The 18,486-nt window shown below is 43.6% G+C and overlaps 1 protein-coding gene and 1 long non-coding RNA gene across 2 annotated transcripts in view; one reads left to right on the plus strand and one right to left on the minus strand.

Annotated features, from left to right (window-relative positions):
• Positions 1-18,486, minus strand: part of SPAG17 (sperm associated antigen 17) — an 80,416-nt gene that overhangs the window by 60,047 nt on the left and 1,883 nt on the right. Inside the window, exons 2-9 of the mRNA XM_028712671.2 lie at positions 17,027-17,167; positions 15,728-15,817; positions 12,789-12,920; positions 9,740-9,938; positions 8,454-8,648; positions 6,121-6,302; positions 3,901-4,041; positions 3,430-3,508 (exon numbers count right to left, since the gene is read on the minus strand). Of these exons, the coding sequence (XP_028568504.2) occupies positions 3,430-3,508; positions 3,901-4,041; positions 6,121-6,302; positions 8,454-8,648; positions 9,740-9,938; positions 12,789-12,920; positions 15,728-15,817; positions 17,027-17,167 (1,159 nt within the window). The remainder of the gene's footprint in view (positions 1-3,429; positions 3,509-3,900; positions 4,042-6,120; positions 6,303-8,453; positions 8,649-9,739; positions 9,939-12,788; positions 12,921-15,727; positions 15,818-17,026; positions 17,168-18,486) is intronic.
• Positions 1-18,486, plus strand: part of LOC114587860 (uncharacterized) — a 96,619-nt gene that overhangs the window by 26,319 nt on the left and 51,814 nt on the right. The window lies entirely within an intron of this gene.

Consider the following 18,486-nt stretch of genomic DNA (forward strand, 5'->3'; position numbering starts at 1 on the left):
AGGAGGGCTTTAAACTGACTAATGTGGGGGAGGGAGACAGTTCTCCTGAAGGTAGGAGTCTATCAATTGATGAAGATGATCATCCAAATGTCATAGACCGAATGGAGCAAAGAGCATGCAGACCTAGTGGTGGGAGGAGAAAATCCTTAAATAAGAGACACGGGGGAATGATTAATGGACTTCAATGTCTGTACACTAATGCGCAAAGCATGGGAAATAAACAAGATGAGCTTGAGCTCCTGGTACAGCAAACTAAATATGACATAATAGGAATCACTGAAACCTGGTGGGATAAATCCCACGATTGGAATGTAATAATGGAGGGATACAATCTATTTCAAAGAAACAGACCAGACAAGAAAGGAGGAGGAGTGGCGTTATATGTCAGGGATGTGTATACCTGTGAAGAGATCCAAGATTTAGAACCTCAAAGCCAAAGTGAGAGCATTTGGGTCAAAATTAAGGGAGAGAAGAATAACAGTGACCTCATTGTGGGAGTTTACTATAGATCCCCAAGCCAAACGGAGGACATAGATGATGCCTTCCTGGAACAGATGGCCAAGCATGCAAAAGGAAGGGAGATAGTAGTAATGGGGGACTTCAATTACCCGGATATTTGTTGGATGTCAAACTCAGCCAAGAGCATAAGGTCAAACAGATTCCTCACTGCCCTTGCAGACAACTTCATTGTCCAGAAAGTGGGAGAAGCAACAAGAGGAACAGCCATTTTAGATCTGGTCCTAACCAATGTTGATGACCTGGTTAGTGGGGTAGAAGTGGAAGGATCATTAGGCGCAAGTGATCATGCTCTTCTGAAGTTTACTATACAGCGGAAAGGAGCAGCCAAACATACTAGGACTCAATTTCTCGACTTTAAGAAAGCCGACTTCATAAAGCTTAGGGAAGTGCTGGGTGAGATCCCATGGACAGTAATACTAAAAGGAAAGGGAGTTCAAGATGGCTGGGAGTTTGTTAAGAGGGAGATAGTAAAAGCACAACTTCAGGCAATACCAATGAGACGGAAACATGGAAGGTGCCTAAAGAAGCCAGGGTGGCTATCTAAAGAACTTTTAACTGAGTTAAGATTAAAAAAGGATGTGTACAAAAAATGGAAAAGGGGGGAAACCACCAAAGAGGAATTCAAACAAATAGCCAGCACGTGTAGACACAAAGTCAGAAAAGCTAAAGCACAAAATGAACTCAGGCTTGCTAGAGAGGTTAAAAGCAACAAAAAAGGCTTTTATGGGTATGTTCGTAGCAAAAGGAAGAACAAAGAAACCGTGGGGTCACTCAGAGGAGAAGATGGTGAAATGCAAACAGGGGACACAGAAAGGGCTGAACTCCTCAATGCCTTCTTTGCCTCAGTCTTCTCCGATAAAGAAAACAATGCCCGACCTGAAGAATTTGGAGCAAATGATTCAGCAGAGGAAACACAGCCCAGAATAACTAAGGAGATAGTACAAGAATACTTGGCTAGTCTAGATGTATTCAAGTCTCCAGGGCCAGATGAACTGCACCCAAGAGTATTAAAAGAACTGGCAGATGTGATTTCAGAACCACTGGCAGTCATCTTTGAGAATTCCTGGAGAACAGGCGAAGTCCCGGCAGACTGGAGGAGGGCAAATGTTGTCCCTATTTTCAAAAAGGGGAAAAGAGAGGACCCAAATAATTACCGCCCAGTCAGTCTGACATCAATACCAGGGAAGATTCTGGAGCAGATCATTAAGCAAACAGTCTGTGAGCACCTAGAAAGGAATGCTGTGATCACCAATAGTCAGCATGGATTTCTGAAAAATAAGTCATGTCAGACTAACCTGATCTCGTTTTTTGACAGAATTACAAGCCTGGTAGATGAAGGGAACGCAGTGGATGTAGTCTACCTTGATTTCAGCAAGGCATTTGACAAGGTGCCCCATGATATTCTTGTAAAGAAGCTGGTAAAATGCGGTCTTGACTATGCTACCACTCAGTGGATTTGTAACTGGCTGACTGACCGAACCCAAAGGGTGCTCATCAATGGTTCCTCTTCATCCTGGAGAAGAGTGACTAGTGGGGTGCCACAGGGTTCTGTCTTGGGCCCGGTCTTATTCAACATCTTTATCAACGACTTGGATGATGGACTCAAGGGCATCCTGATCAAATTTGCAGATGACACCAAACTGGGAGGGGTGGCTAACACCCCAGAGGACAGGATCACACTTCAAAACGACCTTGACAGATTAGAGAACTGGGCCAAAACAAACAAGATGAATTTTAACAGGGAGAAATGTAAAGTATTGCACTTGGGCAAAAAAAATGAGAGGCACAAATACAAGATGGGTGACACCTGGCTTGAGAGCAGTACATGTGAAAAGGATCTAGGAGTCTTGGTTGACCACAAACTTGACATGAGCCAACAGTGTGACGCGGCAGCTAAAAAAGCCAATGCAATTCTGGGCCTCATCAATAGGAGTATAGCATCTAGATCAAGGTAAGTAATAGTGCCACTGTATTCTGCTCTGGTCAGACCTCACCTGGAGTACTGTGTCCAGTTCTGGGCACCACAGTTCAAGAAGGACACTGACAAACTGGAACGTGTCCAGAGGAGGGCAACCAAAATGGTCAAAGGCCTGGAAATGATGCCTTATGAGGAACGGCTAAGGGAGCTGGGCATGTTTAGCCTGGAGAAGAGGAGGTTAAGGGGTGATATGATAGCCATGTTCAAATATATAAAAGGATGTCACATAGAGGAGGGAGAAAGGCTGTTTTCTGCTGCTCCAGAGAAGCGGACACGGAGCAATGGATCCAAACTACAAGAAAGAAGATTCCACCTAAACATTAGGAAGAACTTCCTGACAGTAAGAGCTGTTCGACAGTGGAATTTGCTGCCAAGGAGTGTGGTGGAGTCTCCTTCTTTGGAGGTCTTTAAGCAGAGGCTTGACAACCATATGTCAGGAGTGCTCTGATGGTGTTTCCTGCTTGGCAGGGGGTTGGACTCGATGGCCCTTGTGGTCTCTTCCAACTCTATGATTCTATGATTCTATGATTCTATGATTCTATGATTCTAAGATCCAGGAGGTTAGGTGCAAGATGGGTATAAGAAATGGACCTGTAGTTGATGGGAAGAAGGGATATACAACGGCTGATCATCCATATTTGAGAATATAAAATCTACCCTGAAATAAACAGCAAGTTTTCGACATTCAGTATGCCTTGATGCAGTGAAAATGGTTAAGAATCGCTTCAGAAGGCATCTCATTACAGAAGTTGGAATTGTCAGGTCCTGGATGGCAGCCTGAATCAAAACTCATCACATCACAAAACTCATCACCCCACTGCTATCTGCAGAAGGTTTACACATATTTTGCCCTATTTCTCCAGCATGTTGAAAAGGAATCACTCTTTTCAATGACAAAGTTTAGGAATAACTTGAAGACACTTAATACATACCTGTTGTTAAAACTGGTGCAGCGGGCTCTTCCGTTGCCTGCTTTCTCCTTGAAGGTGTAGGTGGAGCAGCGGGTGGTACCTTGTGAAACAAAAACATGTATGACAATACAGCCGTCTTATATTCAAATCTTCAACCCAGTTATTGCAGTACTTGAACGAAGTACTTAAACAGGCTGTCAATTTTGCTGCTGGACACTCTTTGTGAATAATGTGATGCAAGGAACTATTGCAGGTTTGAGTCACATAGAGTGCTGGAGGAATCTTGGGATCACCTGGAGGAGAATTTCTGAATTAATGTAGAATTTAGGCTGTCCTTTCCATGACTTAGATGACCCCCCCCCCCTTTCCGATACAATTCACATAACCAGTTTAACCATTTACAAGATGATGCATATTTATGCAGAAATGTACTCCTATGCACAATTTTACATGGAAATATATCTGCTACCAAGCATGGACGTGGTCTCTGACCTCAGCCTTGCTCTTCTTTTCTACTACGGGGACATTAATAAATTTGGTGGATTTCAAGTAGTGCTGGTGCTGTCTTTTCCAGTCCAGGCAGTCATACATCAAACATGCCACAACTTCAAAGAGCTCCGTTCCAAATTCAAGCTACACAAAAGAAAAGGAGGAAATATAAAGACTGGCTTTATAATATTCAGAACACATGGGAACTCAGCCAACTTCTAAGCAATGAATTATACATGTTATTGAATAACACAACAAGCATGATTCAGTTTGAATGCATTTTAATATTAATATTATCCCACCTCAAAAAATGCCCAGATTTCAATTATGGGAGAGTTCCTCTTTGTTCTTCCACTCACCAGCACATGGCAGTAAATCCATACCGCCAAAGACCAGAATTCCAAGCTAAATGACAACTACAGTAAATGCTTTATCTTTCCATCATCCATTTAAGAGAATGTGGTATACAAGACATAATGTTTTGCAAATGAAGCTTCTGTTTAACCATGCCCAATGATCAGAGATGAACAATATGGGAGTTACTTCCCTGTGATGCAATTTTGAGTTTGGATTTGATATCCCGCTTTATCACTACCCTGAGGAATCTCAAAGCGGCCAACATTCTCCTTTCCCTTCCTCCCCCACAACAAACACTCTGTGAGGTGAGTGAGGCTGAGAGACTTCAGAGAAGTGTGACTAGCCCAAGGTCACCCAGCAGCTGCATGTGGAGGAGCGGGGAATCGAACCCGGTTCACCAGATTACGAGTCCACTGCTCTTAACCACTACACCACACTGGCAATCACACACCCCTATGGAATATGTTGGAATTAACCAACCACATGGCATGCCTAACTGCACTGACGGTTGACAAGGCACATTGGAGACTGGAATGCAAGCCAGGAGTAGCAGACCTCAGAAAAACTATTTCTCTTAGTCAACCAACTGCCACCCAACTGGACACATCTCCTGTTATAATGCTGCATCACCCAAGGGGATATAGACCATCACAAATAAACAAAGTTTAGCCAAATTTCTTGATTACTACACTAGTCCCCAGGACAGGTATGGGAAACCATTTTGGTGTCAAGTGCCACAGACGGGCCAAATTTGACAAGTGGCTGTAATCACCCACCTGTCATGATGACACCATACAAACTGACAGGTGGGTTGTCCCAACTATCTATCAAAATCCCTTGTATAGTTTTGGAAATCTCGCCATGCTTCCCCTTTAAACTTTCAATCTTGGAGGCTTATAAGTGGAGTGTGGGAAGACTTGTAAGGCTCTTTAAGCAACTGAATGAGCTTCTTTCTCCTCTTCCCCACCCTCTGCTGCCGCTTGGGATGGGTAGGAGGAGACAGGAGCCTTTAAACATCTGAGCAGGAAGCAGGGCTGAAAGCGAAAGGAGCCTGTACAATGCAGACGTCTTTCTATTCGTTGCCACCCGCTCAGATTTTAAACAGAGGAGCACTCTTCCTTTCAGACCACTCTTGCTTGAACCTCTGCTTTTCAGTGGCTCCAGCACGAGTGCTGGGCTGCTTGAACCAATGAATGATGCATTAAAGCCTGTCCTCCCACCAATCAGCTGACAGCACCAGATATATCATTTGATGGGTGTGTGGGTTGGCACTTTGGGGAAAAATGGCTTTGTGGGCCAAAGTGGACTCTCTGGAAGGCCAAGATTCACTATGGGCTGGAGGTTCCCCATCTCTGCTCTGGAAAGCCTCAAACTGAACCTTAAGGGTATACTGATCTATAACAATACCTTAGTGAGGGACTATGCTAAACCTCAGGGTTCAGATTAACAGCTATTCCCACTCCAGAATGAGAAACAAATGTCACACCATGCACTATTGCCCACTTACCCAACACAAATGCTTCTTGTAAAAGACAACGGGCACAAGAGAATTCCTCCTATATAGCCCGTACCATCCCCAAATCTGATCCAAAGTGTTGGAGAAGGCCTTAGATCCTATTTAGGGGGTGCATGGGCAAGGAGAGCGGGGAAAGGATCAATGACGCAAGGAGAAATCCATGCACTAATGGAATGTTAACCTTAGTGCGACATCAAATATAACCCAATACGCCTAGCCAGGGCCTTTAGTTCAGGGCAAACTCATAGGAACTCAGTTCTGGCACCTCTCAGGTGGGCACCATTGCCATTCTAAGAAAATGAGGGTGAGTTCTGGCACCATATTTCTAGAAAAATAGCACTGCTACTAACCAACATCTCAGTGTTACTCCAGTCAGCAGGAAAGGAAGACTCCTGGACTAGGTGATGGAGTCGAGCTATCTGAAAAAGATTTGATCCTGGTTTCCCACTATTCAGAATTGGTTCCAAATATTTCCAGAAGGTTTTCAGGTCCTTGGCAGCTTTCTGCTTCTTCTTCTTTTCAGCTTCGACAACTAGGGTTGCATGAGCATGGAATTATTTTAGCAGGCAAGTATGCCCATAGCAAATCTTAAACATACTTTGGGCAAAAAGGATTAAGCCACGGTCAGCTCACTCTTTTGCAAAGCCTATTTAATAATCTAAGCTTTGGTCAGATAACATGATACATAGGAATGGATGAATCTGTCAACTTTGGTTTCTTTCGGTTTTGTCATATTTCTAAGTTCAGTTCTCTACCTTTCCATGACAGCTTTTTTTTGTTAAGTCCTCATGAAAACTGATCAGAATTTCAGTGAGAATTTCTCCTAATTGTGATGGACTGCTTGGAAGCAGAGGAATGGCAGGAGGAACCAGCTGGGGAACACAAAGGGGGGAAAGCTCAGAGCCCAGGGAGCGGTGGTGGGACAACAATGAGTGGTCAGAGGAAGAGGAGGTGTTGAAAGCTGAAGAGGAAACAGGGCTTAGTGAGCAGGAAGAGTCTGTGGCAAAGACAAGTCCAGAGGCAGAGGAAGAAGCTGAAACAGGCAAGTGGGAGGAAGGAGGTCAAGAAGCAGAGATGAATCAAGCTGGTGAAGGGTCATGGGTATCTCCCCCTCCTGCTGTGACAAGCTCCCTTCTCCCCAACTCCCAGAAACAGAAGAAGCATGAAACAGGAGGAGCAAAGACAGGCACAGTCTCCGACTGCTGGGGGGGGGGGGTGAGCCCTGGAGAGGAGGAGCCATAGATGGTTGTGGGGAGACAGGGAGTTTTAGTCTTGGCAACTGATTTCATGGAGTAAGACTTACAGGGAATAAGCTGCTGTGCTCATTAGATCTGACACCCAGTCAGGTCTGTGCTAATAAAGAGTTAACGCCAACTGGGAGCCGTTGGAAATGGCCAGCTCATTCCGTGACGCTAATGTACACATTTTGTAAAGCAATTTCCCCTAATGTAATGTACTTCTTCCTCCTTTCCTGTTTGGTCTATTCTTTTGAATAGGATTTACTCCTCAATTTCTACATTCCTGTCATGAGCTTCATATTAAGAGCTCAAATTCATCTTGCTTGTTTCCCATACCCTGGGCTTTAGTACAGAAACTGAAACCACAAGTCATTCCCTCCAGCTGTTTCCATAAATGAAGCTATTATTCCCAGTACTAGGTATTCCTGTCAGCATAATAATAATAATAATAATAATAATAATAATAATAATTTATTATTTGTACCCCGCCCATCTGGCTGGGTTTCCCCAGCCACTCTGGGCGGCTTCCATAAAAACCAAAGATACAGTAAAATATCACAGATTAAAAACGTCCCTGAACAGGGCTGCCTTAAGATGTCTTCTGAATGTCAGGTAGTTATTTATCGCTTTGACATCTGATGGGAGGGCGTTCCACAGGGCGGGCGCCACTACCGAGAAGGCCCTCTGCCTGGTTCCCTGTAGCTTTGCTTCTCGCAATGAGGGAACCGCCAGAAGGCCCTTGGCGCTGGACCTCAGCGTCCGGGCAGAACGATGGGGGTGGAGACGCTCCTTCAGGTATACTGGGCCGAGGCCGTTTAGGGCTTTAAAGGTCAACACCAGCACTTTGAATTGTGCTCGGAAACGTACTGGGAGCCAATGTAGGTCTTTCAAGAAATATTGTCATCTGAAATATTGTTTCCCTCCCCCATAGGATTTAGTTTAAAGCTTTCCTGGGCAGGTTCACAAAACTCTTAGCAAATGTGTGATGTTCTATTGTGTCTTTGTATATTTGTTGGAAGCTTCTCAGAATGTCTGGGGCAACCCAGGCAAAAAGACAGGGTACACAAAATAATAATAATAATAATAATAATAATAATAATAATAATAATAAAGCTAGTATGCACTTGCTAGCTATAAGTGAGTTTGGGGTGGGAGGAAGAAGTATCAGTTTGACTCCCCAATGTTTTTCTGCAAGGACTGTGCCCTGTGCCATGATCACTTATTACTCTTCTGATTCATCCAGAAATGGACTTAGCTCAGGAATAAGACACAGATTTTAAAGTCTATTGAAATATCAATAGTATATCTTGGGTTTGGGGGGGGGGTTCCTAACAGCTAATTAAAGTGCTCAAAGTATGCTACAACAAAAATGCCCATCTAAAACAAGAATAAGAATGGTGGATCTTCAGTTTCATATCACATACAACTGCTAATCATCAGCTCACCTTCTGCTTCAAGAAATGGTTCTTCCTGCAGAGCAACTCCTTCCAGGTAGGTCTGGAGTGGCTCATAATTGTCAGAAGAAATCTTAATGACGCTTGCAACATTGATCCCAAGATCGGATAGCACAGGCAGAAGTTGAGGGTAGGGAAAACCACTAATTATGAAATAATACTGAGCACCGTCATCTGGTTCATCATCTGTTCAAAACAGCATACAAAGCTCATTGGTTTTATTAAAGCATAATATTGAGAAAGCATCCAAATTGGCAGTTTACATATATATGGTAGATGGCTTGCATATAAGTTATATTCCATAAATACATCTATTACAAATCCTGCTTTTCAAATGCATGTAACCTTTGAAGACTTACAGTTTGGACTGTATCATATGCAATTTATAAGGGGAATGGGTGTAACTCAGGAGGGGGCAGGGAGAAACCCTTTTGAAATAAGGTTATTAGTGTGCAACTATTTAACTAACATTTAGTGTTTGGAGAGAGTCCTGCCCAAGTAGTATCATTCCCTATGTTGTCTTCAGAAAGGCATTTCCAAGGAAAACTTTTCCTGCCAATGCTGGACTATGCTGCCATGGAATGGATGAAAGAGGCAGTAAAGGGATCCCTTATTTTATTTCTGAGGTGTTTCCCAGCAAGCATTGCCAAAGCTATAATTGCCAGGTGACATTCAAAGGGTTATACCATATTGAGATTCACTGAGCAAGCAATGGACGGCAACATGGGGGTGGAGGGGCATCCCATCTCCTTTCATGTGAGCAGGAAATGGAAACAATTATCCAAGGAAAACCCTGCTCTTCCTATGCCTGTTTATTCAGAACCTGAAATGCTTCTGGATACACATCATCTTCTATTACTAAGTACAAGAATTGTTTCTGAATGAGAAGAAGGTTCTTTGCCTGTGTGCACAAGGCAGTCACAAAGAGAAATGAAAGACCTTTTCTAGTATTTACAGGCAAATTTTGCAAGCTGTGAGCCTAAACATGCTTTGCTGAATGCTAAGTTCCTCTTGAAACTAGCAGGACATATTTCTAAAAATATGTGAAAACTAAAAGCAAAGATCAAAAGGATTTGCTTAATCGTCATTTACTGTCTTCATATATTCTATGTTTGCTGGCTTCCTGTAATTTAATTTATTACATTCTAATATCATGTCTCGTGTGCTTGGGCTCCTCAGAATGCCAGGATTAGCCACAGCTTCCTCTTAGTGTGAATCAGTCTGAAGTCCTGAATCTGTACTTCTTTTGACATGAAGCATATTTGTATTTTACACACCGATGTATTTGTCAAGATCATCTTCTTCTCCACGCCGTTTAAGTTTGGTGTCTTTCTTAATGGTAGCTGCTGACGCACTCGGTGACTCGGGTCCCTTCTTCTTCCCTTTGCCTTTGGCACTGGGAGGTTTCTCCTTTTTGCCGCCTTTCCCTTTCCCTTTCCCCTTCTCGTCTTTCTCCTTGTCCTTGTCCTCGGTTGTCTACCAAATTAGATAAACAACATGCACATCTTATGAAAAACAACAGGGGGAAATATTACGTTGGCGTAATACAATCATTTGTACTCCTATCTGAGGCAGCTGGCTCCAAATCTAGTAAGTGTCCTGAAAAGGAAAAATGAGTCCCTTTCCACACCCCCTTGCTCCTTCCTACTTAAGCATCCCTGAATGGTGCAGGAACATAGCTGTCAACTTGAAGATTTGAAAATAAGGGGCCAGCAGCCTCGAAAATAAGGGATCAGCAGCCAAAATAAGGGATTTTCCAAGCACAGGCATGTTCAACTTCTGAGCCCCTCCAAGTCAAAGGCAGAAAGCCCAGCCAGCAGCCAAACGAACCCTCAAGCGGTGGTTCCCACAGCGCAGCAACCCGGCAAAGGGGATGCAGCAAGGAAAACCACCGTCACCTCTCCGCTGGGAAGCGCTGAGCAAAGGCGAGTCCCCAGGCAACGCGGCCGATTTGATTGGCACAAGGCATGCAAGCTCCAGCCCCCAGTCGTTCTTAGACTCCTTATTGGGTGAGCAACGCAGCCGAGCAACACAGTTGGAGCCTCCTTCCTCCCTGGCCGGCAGGGAGGGAGGGAGAGGAGCTGCTTCCTTCGAAACCCGGGAAATTTAAGGGACATCATCAACAAGCAGCGGGACATAGCGCTGGGATAAGAGACTTTCATGCCAAATAAGGGACAGTTGACAGCTATGTGCAGGAAGGAGAGTTTGTTTACTGCACAGCACACTTCTCCCTCAACCCCAATGCCCTCCAGGATACTTACTATAACCTGCTAGAGCCCAAGCAGGCAACTTCCTTCTTTTCCCTATGCACATTTTAGTTTCCTTCTCACCCCTCAACGAATACTTTGACGTTCCACACACCCTGACAACTCAGATTCTTCTCAGGCCATTTAAAATACCCTCCCCTCCCCCCATTTTAACTGACAATGCTTCCAAACGAATAGTCATCCAAACACTCAAGTTTGCTACTAGTGGTTACATTTTTATTCTGCCCTTCCTCAAGGGAAGTATCTCTGCCTCCACTTTATGGCTTATATCTAATCAGGGAAGGCAGGCACTCTGGCACTGGAAGAGGCAAATAGTTATAAGGTAGCAATGTTATTATATTACTCAAGTCAGCCCATCAGTCCATCCTGCCCACTACTGCCTACCCAGGCTGGAAGCTGCTCTTCCATTCTCAAAGGTCTTTCTAAACTCTACAACCAGAAAAGTTGGGGCTGAACCCAGCGTATAAAAGCATCTGTTCTACCCCTGAACTATGGCTCCTCCTGAAACGCTGAGCGTTGCTGATATTTGCCACTTGTTTTAGCCTTTAAAACACTCAAGAGCACTCAGCTCCCCACATCAAATGGGGGGCATTTTTTGCATGGTATTGTGCAGCCCTCCCCCCGATCCTATGCAGCTCCCTAAAATAAAACCTGGCTTTGCCCCCTCCCACGCTGGATACCTGGAGGTTCCCGCCTAACCTCAGACAGTTAACCAATCCCGGCGGGGGGAGGGGGGCGTTGCCAGGAGAGTTGGCCAGGTAGGGTCGGACCACCCGAGCCCACACAATAGAGGGTAGAACTTACCTGGGAGTCCTTGGCGGTCTCAGGCCTTGGGCGGAATCCTTTAGTCTATCTTCCCTAAATTGGGGGGGGGGGATGAAGCGGTAACCCATGCCACCCCCCTCCCCCGGCGGCAGCGATCCCAGGGTTCCCCGTTAAAGGGGTTGTCCCCGGCTGGGGACTGGAAGAGATAAACGCCCAATGCCTAAACCAGGGGTCAGCAAACTTTTTCAGCAGGGGGCCAGTCCACTGTCCCTCAGACCTTGTGGGGAGCCAGTCTATATTTTTTTGGGGGGGAAGAACGAATTCCTATGCCCCACAAATAACCCAGAGATGATTTTTAAATAAAAGCACACATTCAACTCATGTGAAAACACCAGGCAGGCCCCACAAATAACCCAGAGATGCATTTTAAATAAAAGGACACATTCTACTCATGTAAAAACACGCTGATTCCCAGACTGTCTGCGGACCAGATTTAGAAGGCGATTGGGCCAGATCCGGCCCCCAGGCCTTAGTTTGCCTACCCATGGCCTAAGCCAAGGTCTCCCTACATCTGAATTTTTAATAAATATGTGGCCAATTTTAATCCCATAACACGTTGTCATGAGTCATTATTCCACCAGGGAGTCGCCTGGGGTTGGGGGCGGGGGTCTCTGCCTGTCCACGCAATGCTAAACTGCATTTAAGCTAGCAGGAAAATCCACTGGCAAAGTAACCTCCTCGCCCCTTGCTTCAGGGTTTTGTTGTGACCAGGGCAGGGTTGTACCCTGGGCTGGCATGACGTTGGGCCATTTCTCTGGGTTTGCTTGAGGAATGTGTGTGTGTGCATGTGCGCTTTAGATCTGGCAGATGCATGCCTGAACTTAATACGCCTAGTTTCATTCCGCTGTACTGGGCAACTTCTGGCATCTTAAGTGTTGACTTGCCAATGGCACTCCTTTTCTGTCAAAATCACTTAATACCACCTCCCAAGGCCCTTCAGCCTCCCAGGAAAGTCAGGACCGCTGCCTAAACAGTAACAACAGCAAGAACAACTAAAATTAAACTCAGTTTAAATAAATGCAGAGTACTAACAGATACCACAGATAAGCAAAGTTAGAAAAATATAACCCATCTCTGAATGCAACAAAAAATAATACAGATTGCTATTTCAACAAATTGCTTGTGATTCAAGTGGTATTTTGTTTCGCATTTGACTAAAAGTACAATTTGTTATGTTTCAGCTCCAAAGTCCATTGAATTCAATAGGACTTACTCCCAGGTGATCCTAAAATACCTTCTTTTCAGCAGCCCTTCTCTGCAGGTCCTTCTGTTTAATGCAGAGCATCTGATATTTAATTAACTTTCCAATCAGAGTTACGGGAAGTGCTTCTCCATTATTGAGAATGATTTTTGCCACTTCTAACACCTGCAAAGAGAAAGCGATTGATTACTGCTTCAGTATCAAATTCAGTATATGTGGTGTCCTGGAACAGGAGACATAAGCATACTGGTTAAAGATAGGGAATGAGGAATAGGGATGTACCAGTCTGGTTTGCAAGTCTGCCCTGTCTTCAAAGGTAAGGAAAATCAGCTATAGAGCCTGTTCCAATCCCTCTGGAAAGGCTGTAATTCACCAGTAGCAACCTGGGCAAAACAGGTTGGCAAATTTGAGTGAGTGTAGCAAACAGAAGTGTGAACCTGCCATATTTGACCTGGTGCAAAATTACACCATGGATGTGGATGTAATGGAAACACAGATGCTTAGAACATGGGACAACGATATGCCCATGATGCAGTCCCATTCCAGTACAACAAGCACTATTGGTTTAGCATTCAAGCGGTGTTCATAGATTCCACCATACCTTCAGGTTCAGATTTCAGGTATGATATGGCGCTGCTATAACATAGCTATTTTTAAGTACAATTTGTTCAGATAGTAAACCAACAATGGGAACCTTGCTATTATTTGTACCTGCAAACACAAATGGAAACTAACCAATGGCAGTTTCAGAAATACTTTCGGGTACTAGAGTTTCCAACCGGGTACAATTTCCCCCTTTCTTGTTCATACTGATTCTGCTGGTGTGTAGCCTAATTGGGGTGGAATAAGGTTATTGAATTTTCTTTAGGTGATGACAGCAGTAAGAACATACGGCTACGTTGTCCAGATGTGTGGCATTGACAAGCTGTTTTATGACTATGTTTTTTACAGCTTGTTTCCACCAAATTTCATATAACTTACTAACATCTGGGATCTTTTCCTTACATTCACATAACCACTTAAAAACAACAACATGACACAAAAACTCATCAATAGTTTTTAGAAGAGAGGTGTTGCATGATAGTGACTCTTAAAATGTTCTTCCAAGGTTGAAAGTGTTTCTAAGGAAGACTTTATATAAAACATTTCTCAAATTTTCTTTTTAAGCATACTGGATCTATTTATAGCTTTTGAATGAATGAGGTGTTACTCCACAGTTCTGACATCCTCTCATACCCTCACACCTCTGGAGAAATTGCACTCGACTGCATATGGTGTCGATTTTGCTTTCACAGATATGGACGACTGTTCTTGCTGCATGTCAATATGTTTTCTGAAGCTGGCAGGCTTCATGTTGAGAATGCAGTCAAAGGGCTTCACTCTCGACAAATGCAAGGGCAGAGAAAGATGCTATGTAGTTCCCAGCCTACAGCTGCTAGGGTTCATATGGTGAATGAGGGAGAGTTACTTTAGCTTTGTACCATCAACTGCAGGCTGCACTGGAACTGTGTAAAGGATTAATAGCTTCAGAGGACTTAAACAAGTCAGAAAAGTTGGAAACCTTCTAAATGATATCCTAAATGCAGCAAGTTTTCACCAAAGGGTACCATCCCTTTGGGGGGCATTACTTTGGGTGTAAGAAAGCAAGGGGAAAGAGCCAAGTCTCACTCTCCTGAGCATGGAGAGTGTAATTAAAGTGATAATTGCAGGTGGATCTTTCCATGGTTAACTGAAACATGAGCACAACTGCTAACATATTTAAAGGTAAAGGTACCCCTGCCCGTACGGGCCAGTCTTGACAGACTCTAGGGTTGTGCGCCCATCTCACTCTATAGGCCAGGGGCCAGCGCTGTCCGGAGACACTTCCGGGTCATGTGGCCAGCGTGACGAAGCTGCATCTGGCGAGCCAGCGCAGCACACGGAAACGCCGTTTACCTTCCCGCCAGTAAGCGGTCCCTATTTATCTACTTGCACCCGGGGGTGCTTTCGAACTGCTAGGTTGGCAGGTGCTGGGACCGAACGACGGGAGCGCACCCCGGCGCGGGGATTCGAACCACTGACCTTTCGATCGCAAGCCCTAGGCGCTGAGGCTTTTACCCACAGCGCCACCCGCGTCCCCTGCTAATATATTTATATCTAACTAACATATAGCTAACATATTTATATCTACTCTAATTGACATCTGAAGGGCTGGGTGCGAGTGTGGTTCCTGTTAACTACATTTATTTTTATTATTATAAAGTAACACTGTTTATTATTCTTAGGACAATGCTGGATTAGCCTGCACTAGGACCAGAGGGCCAATGATTCAGGAAGGAGGTGCAAATACCACTATGCGCTATAGCAGTGTAGAGAAGGAACATCAGGTATTAATAATACTAGTGGCTTGTCTGTAGTCTTAAACCTGAAGATGCTTTGAAGGAACACCAGGTTGGTTAATGGGATCCAGGAAAAGCATGCCAACCTTGCTCATGTGACTGAGACCTGGTGGCCTTCTACAGTCGACTGCACCTAGAGGAGTGCCAAACAAAGAGAAAGAAAAAAATGTACCAGAAATTCTAAACAATTATTTGTTTATGCCCTGGAAGCTCAAATCTTGCAAACCATGGTTTGGTATGAGGACTTTATAGAGTCCAAATCTATACAAGTCCAGTTGTGCGTTGTGTGCCTTGAAGCTGTCTGTCTTGCTTTGGACTCCAAAATAAGTGCAGACGTGTGAAATGACCTACGAAGTAGCACTTAGCTGCTCACCATATAACATCCTGACACATCATTGCTTACCCTTAGTATGTTGACTAGAAATGGTAAAGTGTACACTATTCTACATCTAGCGTCTCATAAAAAATGTTTCAAGGTTTTCTTCAGTACCAGCTGCAAAGCAAACAGCCCCAGTCATGAAAGCATTTTCTTCTGAAGAGACAAGAGGTAGAAAAGTAATCCAAGCAATGGTAATTAAAAATGCTTTCACTCACCTCAGTATACAAAGGCGGTTCTTTTTCTTTTTCCTTTTCCTTTTCTTTTTCTTTGCCCTTTGGTTTGCTTACTTCTCCACTTCCCATGATCTGTAAAACATATATAATGTAATGAACAAAGACAAGAGAATTAATTTTCTGAATTTATTTTATGCTCCCCTAGGTTTGTAATAGGGACAAGGGTGGTGCTGTAGTCTAAACCACTGAGCCTCTGGGCTTGCCGATCAGAAGGTCGGCAGTTCAAATCCCTGCGACGGGGTGAGCTCCCTTTGCTCGGTCCCTGCTCCTGCCAACCTAGCAGTTCAAAAGCACGTCAAAGTGCAAGTAGATAAATAGGTACCTCTCTGGTGGGAAGGTAAACGGCATTTCTGTGCACTGCTCTGGTTTCTGCAGAAGCGGCTTAGTCATGCTGGCCACATGACCCAGAAAAACTGTCTGCGGACAAACGTCGGCTCCCTCGGCCAGTAAAGCAAGATGAACGCTGCAACCCCAGAGTTGTTCGTGACTGGACTTAACTGTCAGGTGTCCTTTACCTTTAGGTTTAGGTTTATAATACTCAGACATCCTCAGAGTGAGATGTGTTGCTTAATGTAGACTACTCTAGCTGAGTCTGAAGACTTGGGGAAAGGTAAAATTTACCTTTTTTTTATTCTGACAAGCAAGCTCCTATGCCATATCAAAATCTGGTTTTGAAACTCAAAAATGGCTTATCATGTGCATGCCCAATGATCCTTTGCGCAAACAGAACTGGTTTTGCTACTCCTTAAATCCCTAGCCTAATCTTCTAAGGAGAGTACATGAATTGAACTCTAAGGAAAGTAAGTATATTTAACTCTACGTGGCTTATAAACATGCTGCATGTTGGACATTTAAAACTATCCTGACCAAAGTCTTAAACTACTGCTAATAAAGCTCTTGTAAGGTATAGTGTCAAGACTCAACAGGCTTCTTGCTCCCAGATTTCCACTCAGATATCTGACAAAGCAAAGGGGGTAAAACAGCTTTCAATTTCCTTCCTCCAGTCCAGTTTCAAGGGATGCAAATGAGCCCCAGGGTGATTCCTCTCAATCCAGCTACATCTAGTCTTTATATTCTGCCTCCCTGTCAATGCCCACATCCTTCTCCTCCAGCTTATTCTGAGACTCATATCCCAGGAGACCAGGAAGCACATTTCCATCCCGTGGCAATGGGGTGAGCATTATTTTACATCACTATTGGTCATAGGTAGAGATGCATTCTCATTTCAGTTTTAACCCCAGCATCCACACCCCACCTCTCACCATTATAAATACCAAATACCTGCGCTAATGTTCCTTCCCAAGTCACCACGCTAAAGAGCCTCCGCATTGGCACCTGCACAGCAAGAGACAGGGCCTTTGTGTGGAGTTCATCCTCGGTTTGTTCCCCAACAACCATTGCGATACTGGGAATCCAATTTTCCTATCCCAAAAACAAACAAACAAATTTTACATTCAAGAAGTATAGACAACTACTCTCTTACCACCAGATGGCAATATTATACTGCAAAATAATTTTCTTAATGTATTTGACACTAGCAAAATTCAGTGACAATTCTTTGTATGATTTAGACATACATACTGGCATTGGTTGTGAAAATAATATGAAGCACAGTTTCAAATTTATAATTTCTTACACACTTAGAAATGTATGGCAGATCAAAACACACTTCAGAACAAATGGAATTTTATATTAATATCTGCAAAGGCAATGACAAGCTACGCTTTTGAAATGATTGCTCAAATATGACCTTATATTTTCCATCAGGATATATATGGTAAGCTGTTAAATGCTAATGGTTTTCAAACAGAGCTGTCATATTTGCCAATTCTTACTATCCTTTGTCTGCACTTCAAATACACCTAATTGTTTAACTCCTATTTTTGAGGTTCACCCAAAATACTGAAACCAGCCACAGCAAAATTCAAATCTAAAGCCATTATGCTAGATTTCCAAATCAAAAAGAGGGCTTCAGTGATAGAAGACAAACGCTTGACAGTGTGGAAAGTAATCAGGATTGTCCTTGTGTTGCTATCTGTAAATGGCCCTTCCTTCAATTAATACACATCTCCAGTGTTAGCCAATAAATACACTTTATTAGTCTTGCTTATTAAAAGGCTGCTTGAAAGGTTGGCAGCACCATTATGAAATTAATGGGCCATGACCTTAATAATAATGTATCAAGCCATCGTACATTTCACAGTTGTCAATAATAAAGTCCAGCAGCATTTGGGGTGCCAAATGTGACCTTAAGCAACTCTGCCACACTCCAAACAAATTACTGAACTGTCTTCAGGGCTAAGATACTAATGATCCTTTTAATAAGAAACTGACTGAGCAATGGCTGATACTGTATCACTACATCAGCCTCTGTCAGCATCTCCTTTAAATTAGCTGCATGGGTGTCAACTGGATTTACAGGGGCTTGAGGGAAGAGCATAACGTGGCATTTATTTTATTTAGGATTTCATTCATATATATATTTTCAATATAAAAAATAAAAGCACAATAAAGCAATTCAGCAGAAATCAATGCAATATTAGTTGCAACTGAATTATGTCCCATTAATTTCAGTGGGATGTGAAACTATCAGGCACTGCAGATAACCCTAAGAACGGAAGTAAAGCTGTGAAACTAGTGACTTGTTTAACTATGCTGACTAGTCACTTTAAAGCATTAGGCTCATCTAAGCTATGGTTTCCCCAGCAGTGATGTATGGAAGTGAGAGCTGGACCATAAAG

This window comes from Podarcis muralis, chromosome 17 (assembly GCF_964188315.1).
Source record: "Podarcis muralis chromosome 17, rPodMur119.hap1.1, whole genome shotgun sequence".
Lineage (NCBI taxonomy): Eukaryota > Metazoa > Chordata > Lepidosauria > Squamata > Lacertidae > Podarcis > Podarcis muralis.